This window comes from Eschrichtius robustus, chromosome 21, assembly GCF_028021215.1.
Source record: "Eschrichtius robustus isolate mEscRob2 chromosome 21, mEscRob2.pri, whole genome shotgun sequence".
NCBI lineage: Eukaryota > Metazoa > Chordata > Mammalia > Artiodactyla > Eschrichtiidae > Eschrichtius > Eschrichtius robustus.
Window position 1 is genome coordinate 32,719,141 of NC_090844.1, and position 12,600 is coordinate 32,731,740.

Below are 12,600 nucleotides of genomic sequence, written 5' to 3' on the forward strand. Positions count from 1 at the left end.
TGGGGTTAGCAGATGCAAACTATTATACAGAGGATGGATAAACAACAAGGTCCTACTGTAGAGCACAGAGAACTATATTCAATATCCTGTGATAAACCGTAATGGAAAAGAATATGAAAAAGGATATACATATGTATGTATAACTGAGTCATTTTGCTGTACAGCAGCAACTAACACAACACTGTAAATCAACTGTACCTCAATTAAAAAAAAAAAAAGGTGAAGAGCACAGGCTGTGCGTCCCGGTTTCTTCACTTCAGAGCTTGGTCCAGCGGCACCTCTCAGCTCCTTGTCTGTAAAATGGGGATCTAATAGCACCAGCTCTTTGGGTGGTGGTAAGGAGTGAGTGAACATGTGTGAAGAGCTTAGAGCCACCCCTGGCTCAGGAGCGCTCCACGCCAGCCATTATCATCTGCTGAGTCCCCCCAGACTCATGGGATGCCTTCCATCCCCTCACTGAGCTTACACTTAGTCTCCTCTGTACAAATAAGAATGATAACAGGGCTTCCCTGGCGGTTCAGTGGTTAAGACTCCATGCTTCCAATGCAGGGGACGTGGGTTCGATCCCTAGATGGGGAAGTTCTGCATGCCACGTGGCGCAGCCAAAAAAAAATAATAATAAAGAGTGATAACATAACGGCAACCAACTCAAATTGAGGAATTAAGTGCTGGATTACATACAATGTTCTCTGGGCTTCCCTGGTGGCACAGTGGTTAAGAATCCGCCTGCCAATGCAGGCGACATGGGTTCGAGCCCTGGTCCGGGAAGATCCCACATGCCGCGGAGCAGCTAAGCCCGTGCGCCACAGCTACTGCGCCTGCGCTCTAGAGCTCACGTGCCACAACTACTGGAGCCCATGCTCTGCAACAAGAGAAGCCACCGCAATGAGAAGCCCACGCACCGCGACGAAGAGTAGCCCCTGCTCGCCGCAACTAGGGAAAGCCCGCGCACAGCAACAAAGACCCAACGCAGCCAAAAATAACTAAATAAAAATAAATTTATTCAAAAAATATATATTCTCTGAAGGGAGGTAATCCATAATGACCTCAAGCCCAATGAGTTAAACTTGCCTTAACTTTCTGCTGCCCTCTCACAATGGCCCCTTTGGAGGAAAACACTCCACTCTTTAGATATTAAATAAGCATGTACCCTATAAACAGGATGGAAGAGCTGGAAGAAAATCAATACTTATTGATAATCTACAAAGTGCCAGGCTCCATGCTTCCCAATCACTTACTAAACATTTATTCAGTATCTATTAATTATCCAGCACTGTGCTAAGTGCTGGGGAATCAAGAATTTGGAAAGGATCCAAGTCCTCATGGCATTTACAGGTCCTTACGGACGGAACTCACAGACACGGAAAGAGGGGGGATCTACAGGTGCGGGGGCAGAGGGTCTACGGGAAATCTCTGTTCCTTCCTCTCAGTTTCTCTGTGAATCTAAAACAGCTCTTAAAACAGTCTTTTAAAAAAGGTGTGTGTGGGGAATGGTAACAGTCTTATTGATACTGTGATAAATGTCTGCCGGGGGGCCCAAAGGTATTGAATTCTAACTGAAGAGTAGGGGGACAGGGTGCCCAAAGGGAAGCCTTTCAGGGGGTAACGCTGTGAGCTGCCCCGAACGTGGAGGGCACCTTGGGAGCGCGCTGAGCTGGGCAAGACGAGAAGGGTGGCTGGGGGGAGTCGGGAGGGCCCAGACACTGGCTGAGAAGTTAGGGCTTGGTCCTGGGGGCTCTTGATGTATTGTTACCTGATTCAAGCCTTATAACCACCCTGAGAGGATTACACAAAGAAAAAGAAAAGGAAAAAGAAAACATACCGCTATTTTATAGATGAGGAAGTTCAAAGTGAAGTGAGGGGCTCCCAATCATAAAGTAAGTGGTCCGTCTGAACTCGACCTCTGTGCTTTCTGCCCTCCAGTCCACAGCTTCCCCGCACGCCCAAGGTCGAAGGCCACTGGCGATGCCCAGTACTCACCTCCTCGGGGCCGGGCCACACCAGCTCAAGGTCCCCTCCTCAACTCGCCGCCTCTGCTTCCCGGGAACCTGCGGAGGAATCTTCCCATGCCCACGCGGCTGGCTCTGACCTCTGCCTCTCTCTCCAGCCTCGATTTCCCTCCTCGCCCTACAAACACTCCACAGCTGAGCACCCCTCAGATTTCCGCCCCCACCCCCGCCCGCTCCATGCTCTACCTGGAGCGCCTGCCCCCCAGCCCCTCTCCCACCTGGCTGACTCCTTCCTAATCTGACTTCCCCCCAGAAGCACCCCCTTCCTCCTCCTGTGTCGTTAGGTGCTCCCTCCTCATCCGCCCTCCAGCTCCCCACAGGGGGTCACCTGGTTCATCTTCCCCTGTAACTGTGGAGCTACACAGTGGACACGCAGCAAAGGACTGCTGAGTGAATGAGTGGGGTCCTCCCTCCCCGGCCCTGGGCCTTCCAGCACTCTGCACAGCCTGGGCCGCATCTCTTCCCTCCCGGCCTGCGGTGCCCTCTGGTCTCCACCCTTGGGGGCTCTGCCCTCATCCAAAAGCAAAGCCAGACACAGAGGACTTCCAGAACCAGAGGGAATTCCCAGACCTCTTTGCCTACCTTCCTGCTCAGAGGGACCGTGAGAGTTAACAAGGCGCTCAGCCTGGAAAGGCTGAGGAAGAGAACCTTGGCCCAGGAGGAGGTCACCAGCACCCCACACCCGTCCCAGAGTCAATGGCAGGCTCTGACATCAGCAGCAGCCTGTGCCCCGATCCTGCAGTCTCCCCATACCACCTCCTCCCCGTCACAACGGCCATGATTCTCCCCAGGACAGCAATGGCAGGGCCTTGAACGTTATCTGTGTGGCCTGTCCCATGGTAACCCCTCTCCTCCCCCACCGAGAGGCACGTGTGCACGAGGGCGCACGTGGGCCAGGACGGAGGAGAAGCCTGGGGCGGCTGGCCTGCTGCCTTCCCCCCGGGCCCTCCGACCTCTTTCCACGCCGCTGGCTCAGGCTGGAGACAAACAAGAGGCCAAGGCTCTCCCTCGGGTGCCAGCTTCCCTGTGACTCTGAGAGGGCTGGAAACAAAGCCCACAAGCAGGGTTCCTAAGAGTCAGCTCCCCAGCTGCTCCCTGTAGAGAAGGAGCAGGAGCCTGCCCTGTGCCACCGCCCGCCCCCGCCGGGAGCTGAGCGCTGGGAGGGCAGGGGAACCAGCCCCACAGAAGAGACAGCGAGCATGCACACGCCATGACACAAATCAGAACCAAGACAGCCCCTCTAGGGGGACCCACAGTAAGGGACAAGCCAGTTCCAGAAGGCTGGGTGGCCTTCACAGCTCAAGCGGGCGGCGGGCGCGGGGGCCCTGGAGGGCGGGCCGGGGCCGCCAGGCAGCCACTGCTCGGAGCGGAGCCCGGGGCAGGCGTTTCTCCGGGTCGCTGGCCGCATCTCACTGTGCCAGCACGGCCTGAAGGGGGCGTGTGGGACTCACCTGTTCCCTATGGACACCAGGCACCCGGCCTGGCTCCAGGCAGGTCCTGTCTGTTTCGTCCTTTCTAGAGTGAGGGGGACAGCAAGAGCTGGTGGGGGGGGGGCTTCCCTCCATCTCCGTGCAGTGGTGACAGGACACGGAACTGTCTCACCTGCGGGGCAGGCCCAGGACCAGGGCCAAATTCAATGTGATTCTCTCGACCCCCGACCTTCTGGCCAGGTGAATCTGGCTCAGAAGCAACCTCAAGGTCAACCTTAAGAGGAAAAGATGTCATTGGAAACCAGCATGCAGACTGGAATGAGATCCCCCTCACTGGGCCTGGACCAGAGCGTGGGAACTGCAGAGGAGAGACTGGGCCTCTCACGAGTCCCCGTTCAGACCACAGGGCCCCCCAAAGTGGAAAGACTGGGCTGGGCACCCCAATACCCTGTCTTTTGAACCTTTCAGCTCATGCCAGGCCAGCCTAGGTTACTCGGGAAAGCATGAGGAAGGGCGTGGGGCACGGCCAGGCCCAGGCCCCCTCTCTTTGTGTCTCTGGCCAGTTCCCCCCTCTGCTCTGTGAGCTGACAGGACTCAGCCCTGAGGTGTCATCCTTGCTCCAGAACTAACCCCTGAGAAGGGAACTGACCCTAAACAGGGCTTTGGTAAAGGCTGTTGATAGAAATGGATGTATCAATAATTGAACAGCTGAACACACAAAGTGTCGGGGGGCTGCAGGAGGAGCCGTGTAAAGATGGACTGAAGGTTGTTGCCCCAGACCTGCCGCCGACCAGCTGTGTGACCCTGAACAGCTCATTTCCACCGTCAGTTGAAACGCACAACGTGAGAGCTGTGACTTTTCAGTTTTGTTTGGAGACTTACCGAGGACTGTAGCCCAGGAGCCAGCCTCCCAGCTCTGAGGAACTGCTCTGAAGTATACGTGAGTTAGGTGAAGAGGGTACGTGCGACCAAGCACGTGTCTCAGAGAAGGGTGCTGCTAGTCATGAGAAGCAGGTACCTCCTTTAATGATTTTAGTGCTTTTCTAAGTAAGGGAAGATGCAAGAGTCCGGGTTCACAAAAACTGTCTCCTGAAAATCTCTAACTATCTGAGGGCCAGTTCTGCCAGTTTTCCCAGAGCACGGAGTGCCTCATCCTGATCTTCGCCCTGAAGTCCTTTTAGGGGTAACTATAGGTCAGCGACTGCAGGGGCTGTAGAACTGGATGGTGGGCAACATTCCTCGGTTGGCAGTACCCTCCCCTTGGTCATAGTTTTGACCAAGGTTTAGGAGGCATTTCATGACCAATTTGTCCCATGGCGCTAGGAAGGCTCATTCTTAGGTCTGGTGAGGATTTCGTTGATATAGGTCACTCAATGTGCTGTTACTGAACTGGGCCCATAACAGTCTTACTAGTCTGTTATAGTTTCCCTCTTACTGGAAACTACAGGAATAGTTTCCCTCTTACTGCTTCTTCCCATATCTAGGGTTACACTATTACAATCATTGATCTTATGTAGAACTATTTATTTGGTTAATCAAGTCACCTAGTTGTCATTATTTTCATTGGAGGGTCCTTCTATATAGGTTGGAGAAAGTCCTTTAAATGATATATTTTCTAGTATATGTAATCTTGTTACAGGTCATGGGGCATCTGATCTTCATCCAAGGATTACTGTGATAAGCTTCAGAAACAAACTTACAATGTCCTTTTAATAATTCAATTAAACTTCACAATAATATAACAAGGAGCCAATAAAAGAAGTGAGCCTTGGGCAGTAAGTACAAACTTGGAAGACAGCTGACAACATTAGAACTTAATATCCACTAGAACTTTTTTTTTCTCTAAAATCACCTTCATTTCTACCAAATATAGCCCAACTAAAGCTAATTTGTTTGCAAAATAAACTTGGCCTGATTATTTACATAAGTGTAATTGATTATATAGGCTCTTTTAAATTGTTTTTCCTGGAACTTTTCATAAGGAATTTCAGACTGAACTTTTAAAAGGCCTCTCAAGTTGAGCCAGGAAAGCCATGCCAAGGGCTTGCCATTAGATTCCACCACAATAACTATAGATTTGGGTGAATTCCTCTCTTCTCAAGGTCTCCAAAATACCTTGACATTCTTGCACCTGCCAGGAGTTGACCTTCCTTACTCACCTGATAAGGCTACTGGGAACCTGAAAGTTTCCATTTTCTGGAGGGATTAAGTAGAAAGAAAAGATAAATGTTTCAGTTCTGCTTACAAAGGTCTAATTTACCAAGTTGCTATAAGTCATAATTAGCTTAAGGTTTCCTTATATCTAGAAAACAAAGATTAAAAGCCAGTAATACTTCTGACAAAAAGTCATAAAAATTATAACCATACTCATCAGTTATCAGTCATATATAACCAATCTTTTTTTTAAAAAATTTATTTATTTATTTATTTTTGGCTGCGTTGGGTCTTCGTTGCTGCGCACGGGCTTTCTCTCGTTGCGGCGAGCGGGGGCTACTCTTCGTTGTGGTGTGCAGGCTTCTCATTGCAGTGGCTTCTCTTGTTGCGGAGCACGGGCTCTAGGCATGTGGGCTTCAGCAGTTGTGACACGCAGGCTCAGCAGTTGTGGCACATGGGCTTAGTTGCTCCGCGGCATGTGGGATCTTCCCGGACCAGGGCTCAAACCCATGTCCCCTGAATTGGCAGGCGGATTCTTAACCACTGCGCCACCAGGGAAGCCCTGTAACTAATGCTTGATCTTGATCCTTTAACAGTTTTATTAAGCCATCAGGGTTTCCACTAGAATTCTTTAATTTCTTACGCAGTTCAGTGGTTAGTTCCCAATTAAGTAAGTACTTGTAAGATAAGTTCCGTATGTATTTTACATCAATCTGGCTGGGGTGTTAGTCAGAGGTTGGCTTTCTGACACCCCTTAGTTGGCCTAATTGAGGAAAGACATTTGGCCAGCCTCACACCTAGTCGCTCAGTCCAGACCATTCAGTGTCTTTCTGGAGGCAGAACTGGGCGGGGGGCACTCCCCGAGTATCTTTCAACTGGGCGTCAGGTACCTGTTATACACCACCAAATAAAACCCAGGATTATCAACCAATAATTGGGAGATCTGAGAACCAGGAGAAACTCACCCAAATTCATCTGGACTCGCTGAGGAGGTGGATGGGAATAAAAGGCCCTTGCTGCTACCAAGGTCCTGAATCTTCATAGTGTTCAGATGGAGGAGAGAAGTTATTAGCTCTGTGCTCCTTCATGGTCAGCAAAACTGTCGACTGAAAAAAAACATACAACAAGAGAGCTGTGAGTTTCAGTTTTATTTGGGGACTTACTGAGGACTATAGCCTGGGAAACAGCCTCTCAGATAGCTCTGAGGAACTGCTCTAAAGAGGGAGAGGTAAGGGGGACGCTGGCTTATGTGTGATTTAGGTGAAGGGTACCTGCACTCAAGCACACATTTTGGTAGAAGGTTGCTCCTGGTCACAAGCGACGAGTTTCTCCGTTCATGATTTTAGTGCTTTTCTAAGTATGAGAAGATGTAAGAATCCAGATTCATAAAAAATTTCTAAAATATTATAATATTGATAACTGTCTAAAGGCTTACTTTGCCTGTTTTCCCAGAGCGCAGCGTGCCTCATCCTAATTGTCTTCCTGAATTCCTTCCAGGGTGTACTGTAGGTCAGCGACCGCAGGGGTGATGACTTGATTCTTGTAGAACCGGGTGGGAGCGCCGTTCCTCCCGAGACTTCAGGCCCCTCACCCTGGGGCTGGGTGGCCTCTGTCAGCTCTGCCTGCCTGTCCCCTATCAGAAGCCCTGGGTGCTCTCCCAGGGCAGAGCTTCTCAAAGCCTAGTGTACAGTTCACAGAATACCTTCATGGCAATCACCTGGGAATTTTTTTTTAAATACAGGTTTCAGAGCCTCAATTCTAGACTTGTTAAATCTGGAATTTCTAAGCATGAGGGCTACAAAGCTGCATTTTAAACAGCTTGCTGCTTGAGAACCACTGTCACATGTGCATACTTTTTTCTAAATTGCCTTGACCTCTGCTCCTTTTTTTTCTCTCCCCTCCATCCACCCCGTCAGGCAGCAGCCTCCCAAGCCCTTTCCCCACCCCCGCCCGCACTCCCTGCAAATGGCCAAAGGCTCCTTATGAGGCAATCCCTCTATCCTTGGTGCCTTCCTTTACACTATGAGTGATGGCTTTTTTATCTCCTGATGATGAAACACAGCCTTCGGCTGGAGGCATTTAAGGCGCAGGACGCACGGTCCGGCCGTGGCTGCAGGACCCAGAGGCCAACCCTGACAGGCCCAGGAGGAGAGGAGCAGAGGCCAGAAGCACCACCGCCAGCCTCCACGCCTGCCCCCACCGCCAGGGAACCATGCTCCTCGCCACGTTCAAGCTGTGCGCCGGGAGCTCCTACAGACACATGCGCAACATGAAGGGTGAGCTCCTGGGCCCCCCTGTCCGGGTGACCAGGAGCCCGCAGGCAATGTCTAGTGGGGAAAGTGTGGGCCTGGGGGGGGGAGGACACAGGCCACTCAAGTCCCAGGGGTGCCGCTCACTGGGGGAGCCTGTGCAAGCCTTTCCCCCTACCCCATACCTCAGTGTCCCCCGCGCTGAAGAACGGAGCTGGATGCGAAGGTTCCTGGGTGCCTTCCAGACTCTGTCATCCCCAGCCTCCCCTCCAGGGCTCCGAGCTGTCTTGGCTTCTTCCTGACTCTGCCTTTCTCTAGGATGGGTACCAAGGGTGCCAGGGAAGTCCGAGCCGCAGTGGCAGAGGCAGGAGTCAGCCTGGACTCCGGGAAGCTGTGTTGGCAAGCCTGAGGCAGGGCAGGCGGGAGACGGGGAGAAGGCCAAGAAAGGGGAGTAAGACAGCCGAGGAGCACATAGAGAGGGAAGGTGGGTGAGGTGGGGAGTCTCGTTGTCATCAGTCAGGAGGCAGAAACCAGGGTCACTGGAGTCAATCCCCTGCTGTCGCTGAAGGGACCACAGACAAACCTAAGCAAGTCCTTTCTAATTACACTGGGTTCAAGTGGCCACTGTTTAGATGGAAGCCACACTTGGAAGACCTGTACCCGGTGTGGGGCTGTTCTCTCTACATCAGCGGGAACCCCCGGGCACACGGAGCAGTTACTCACGCAGAAGCCACACAGACCTCAGGGGACGGGTGGCTGTAATTCCCCTTCTGTAGCAGGATAGGTTGTTCAAAGCTTCTCTCCCTTTCAAGAAGGAAACCAGCAAGCTTGAGTGTGGCCCCTGCCTCCAGGCCCGGCCAGCCCAGAAGGCAGGCTGGTTTCTGGGCCCTGGAGGTATTCCTGATCAAGTCACTTTCTGCCCCAGGCCAGCTTCCTCCTCTGTGATGAGATGAAGGGGTGGAACATTCTCTAAGGGGCTTTTCTGCTCCTAAGCGACAGTTTCCCTCCCTTCCCTGCAGGGCTGAGGCACCAGGCTGTGCTGGCCATCGGCCAGGAGCTGAACCGGAGGGCCCCGGGGGGCCCGACCCCAGCTGCCTGGATTAACCAGGTTCGGCGTCGCAGCTCCCTGCTCGGTAAGTGCTGAGGCTTCTGGGCTTCTACCAGCGGCGGGGAGCTCCGGGGCGGGGGGGGGGCAAAGGATGTGCTTGTGGCTCTGGTCCCTCCCCCCGCATCCCCCAGCCGTCCTCACTCACTTTGATGGGAATGGCGTTGTTCATGGCTAGACCCCCTCCCTGTCCCCCGTGTCTAACTTAACCTGCAGGCTGGACCATATGGCTTTGGTCTGGGCTCTTCAGAGGTGAAAGGGGTGAAAGCTCGTGGGAGGCTAGGAAGCTCAGCCTCTCCGTGGCTTTGTGTCCAGGTTCTCAGCTGGAAGACACGCTCTACAGCGACCATGAACTGGCCTATATCCAGCAGGGAGAGGAGGCCATGCAGAGGGCTCTGGGCATCCTCAGTGACCAGGAGGGCTGGAAGAAGGAGAGCCAGCAGGTAAGGGTGGGTGCGGAGGAACCCACAGCTCCTCGCTCTTTGCGGGCCATGCTCAAGGCCAGCTGGGGTCTCTACTCCTCTCAGAAGTCCGGCCTTGTGCAACAGTCACTGGGCAGCAAGCAGTTTTGAGAATTCTCCTTTCCCAAGAATATATCCCCAGATACCCCTTTCCTCCAACAAAGATGTCCTGGAGACTCACGTTTGAGAAATGTTGTTCCTGCATCCTTAGCTCCCCTCCAAATGCACTGTACACCCATTCAGACCATGCAAAACAGGGACTCCAGGGGCGGCAGAGGCCTCATCCCCCTGGGTCAGAAGTTTCAGTGCTGAAGCGCAGTGCCTGTGCTGTTAGCCCGCCTTATGGCTGACCTCGCAGGGGTGACCTGGGCTCACTCGCAACAGGGCTGCACTGGGATACAGGCGGCCCAAGGCCCTCTGGGGTGCTCTGCTCCTGACCACTGCCCCTTCACTGGGAGCTGGGAACAAGGCGTGTGTTAAAGGCCAACGGCTCTACCGAGACTTTGGTAGCTTTATCTTCACCAAAAGCTCACATGCTGCCCATTGGCCAAAGTTCAGGTGAGATCTTTCCTTCTCCAAGTTCTCAGAGTTAAGAGACTACAAGTTTGCGAGTTGGGAAATCTGGGGTCTAGGCCCAGCAATGCTCTTAGCTAAGGGTCCTGGGGCATCTCACTGACCTTCTCTGGCCCTACATCCCTCTGGTGTAAAATAAGGGATTGGACTTTTAAAAAAACCTGTGTGGGAAATTAGCTGGTTGTAAACCACATTCCCTGCTCCCAGGTGCGTCTCTCTCAGTATCTTTGAGCTTCTGAAGTCAAGTAAGGGCCTTCTCAGGTGGCGCTTACCCACACCCATCAACATTTACACCCAAGAAAAAAGGGCCCAGGGAACAGGCAGGTTACCTCCCCAGTCCTCAGCAGACGTACGAGGCAGGCGGCAGGAAAGATGACCTCCTCTACCTTAATCAGAGATGGTTCCAGGCTTACTCAGGCTTAGCCTAGAGTTCCCCTGGCTGTTCCCCTCCTGCCTTGCCTGGCACTGTCTACGTGTCCTCGGCCGGGAATATTTTTTTCTAACCTTTCCCTTGGGGCTCCTCTCTTCCCTGCCGATAGGCGAATGGGGACGAAGTGTTGAGTAAAGTGATCCCAGACGTGGGCAAGGTGTTCCGGCTGGAGGTGGTAGTGGACCAGCCCATGGAGAGGCTTTACGAAGAGCTCGTGGAGCACATGGAGGCCATGGGCGAGTGGAACCCGAATGTCAAGGAGATCAAGGTGGGGAGGCCCAGGCGGAAGGATGGCCACAGCAGTCGGGAGGGGGCTGTGAGCTGCGGTGTGCCTCGGCCCCCCACCTGGCTGAGTAGTGACTCTGGTTCTCTGTGGCCTGGCAGGTCCTGCAGAAGATTGGAAAAGACACAGTCATCACTCACGAGTTGGCCGCAGAGGCGGCAGGAAACCTTGTGGGGCCCCGAGACTTCGTGAGTGTGCGCTGTACCAAGCGCCGGGGCTCCATGTGTGTGCTGGCTGGCATGGCCACACACTACGGGGAGATGCCCGAGCAGAAGGGCGTCATCAGGTAACACTGGCAGCAGCCTCAAAAGCTCCCTTTTCTAACACAGGCTGGGGACATGCACCTGCCAAGTGCATGATGCATCCCCAGCTCTAAGAAACCCATCCTTGGCTCCTACCCTCAGCTTCCTTTCACAGAGGAAGTCTCATTTTCCATCGCAGCGGGGGGAAGACAAGACTGGCCACACTTACATAACCAGTTTGTCCTGACCCTCCCAGCAAGTTTAAGAACCTTAGTAATTTTCTAAAACAATAAGTAGGGCTGATGGGACGAAGTGAGAGAGTGGCACGGACACATGTACACTACCAAATGTAAAACAGATAGCTGGTGGGAAGCAGCCGCATAGCAGGGAGAGATCAGCTCGGTGCTTTGTGACCGCCTAGAGGGGTGGGATAGGGAGGGTGGGAGGGAGACGCAAGAGGGAGGGGATATGGGGATGTTAAGTATACGTACAGCTGATTCACTTTGTTATCCAGCAGAAACTAACACAACAATGTAAGGCAATTATACTCCAATAAAGATGTTAAAAAAAAAAAAAAAAGAAGTAGGGCTGAGGTTTAGCTGGTATGCTCAGGTCCCACTGTAATGTTGATTAAAACAGAACCCATACCACTTAGAACAGTTGCTACCTGAGTCTCCCAGGGGCCCCAGCACCACCCTGGACCCTTCCTTGACCTCCCCGTCATCCAGCGACTAAAAGGCACCGCAGGAGGCCTCCAGGCTTCAGCTCCAGCTCCAATCAGCATTTGTTCTGATGAGCTGGTAACCGTGCCAACTGTTAAATGTCACCCTTGGCAAAGGACACTTCTCTGATGAGATTTGGGAAGACTAGTCAGTGTTCGAGAACTCAGCCTTGTCCTCCTGACCTGACGTGTCTTCACCCGGCAGAGCTGAGCACGGCCCCACCTGCATGGTGCTCCATCCCCTGGCTGGAAGCCCCTCAAAGACCAAACTCACCTGGCTGCTCAACATCGACCTCAAGGTAAGGGGCGGGGGGCGGGGGGCGGCTCGGCACAGGCGGCGGTGAGCAAAGTAGGCTCTTAGGGCTCCCACATCATCCCGCACACACCTGGAAAGAGCCTCCACTTTGAGGGAACTGGACCGTTGCAGAGGGGACACTGGAGTGATGTGGCCTAACTGCTATTCCACCATCTCAGAATCCTGCACTGGCTCCCTCTTACTTCTCATATCAAATTTCAATTCTGTAGTTATTTTTAGAAAGAAGGAAACTTAGGCCCAAGAAGGTATGGTAGCTAGCTCAGGGTCACACCGCTGGGAAGACAGGGCTGAAATCTGTCTGGACAGCAAATCCAGCGCTTCTGACACGGTCATGACAGCAGGGCAGCAATGCAGTCCTCCAGCCCCTGACCCTGATCAACTGAACGGGGGCACGTACCAACAGAGCTAGAAGGCCAAGCCTAGGCAACCCACCAGGTGTGTGATCGGGCATGGCAGTGTCTAGAGCGGAATGTCACCCACAAGATGGCCAAATTCTTCTAACTTCAACTCTAGGGATGGCTGCCAAAGACTATCATCAACCAGGTCCTCTCGCAGACCCAGGTGGATTTTGCCAACCACCTGCGCAAGCGCCTGGAGTCCCGCCCCGCTCTTGAAGCCAGGTGTTGA

At 53.1% G+C, this 12,600-nt stretch overlaps 1 protein-coding gene and 1 long non-coding RNA gene across 2 annotated transcripts; one reads left to right on the top strand and one right to left on the bottom strand.

Moving 5' to 3' along the window:
- Positions 1-5,847: 5,847 nt before the first annotated feature.
- Positions 5,848-7,515, bottom strand: LOC137756022 (uncharacterized). The gene is made up of 4 exons (XR_011072149.1): positions 7,029-7,515; positions 6,865-6,946; positions 6,559-6,699; positions 5,848-6,109 (listed from the first exon to the last, which is right to left on the bottom strand). It is a non-coding gene; the product is annotated as an uncharacterized lncRNA (long non-coding RNA).
- Positions 7,516-7,730: 215 nt separating this feature from the next.
- STAR (steroidogenic acute regulatory protein) lies at positions 7,731-12,600 on the top strand. Its single transcript, XM_068532213.1, has 7 exons — positions 7,731-7,869; positions 8,862-8,975; positions 9,263-9,390; positions 10,521-10,679; positions 10,796-10,980; positions 11,863-11,956; positions 12,487-12,600. Exons 1-7 carry the CDS (start codon positions 7,806-7,808, stop codon positions 12,598-12,600), a joined length of 858 nt encoding a protein of 285 aa, XP_068388314.1. The 5' UTR covers positions 7,731-7,805.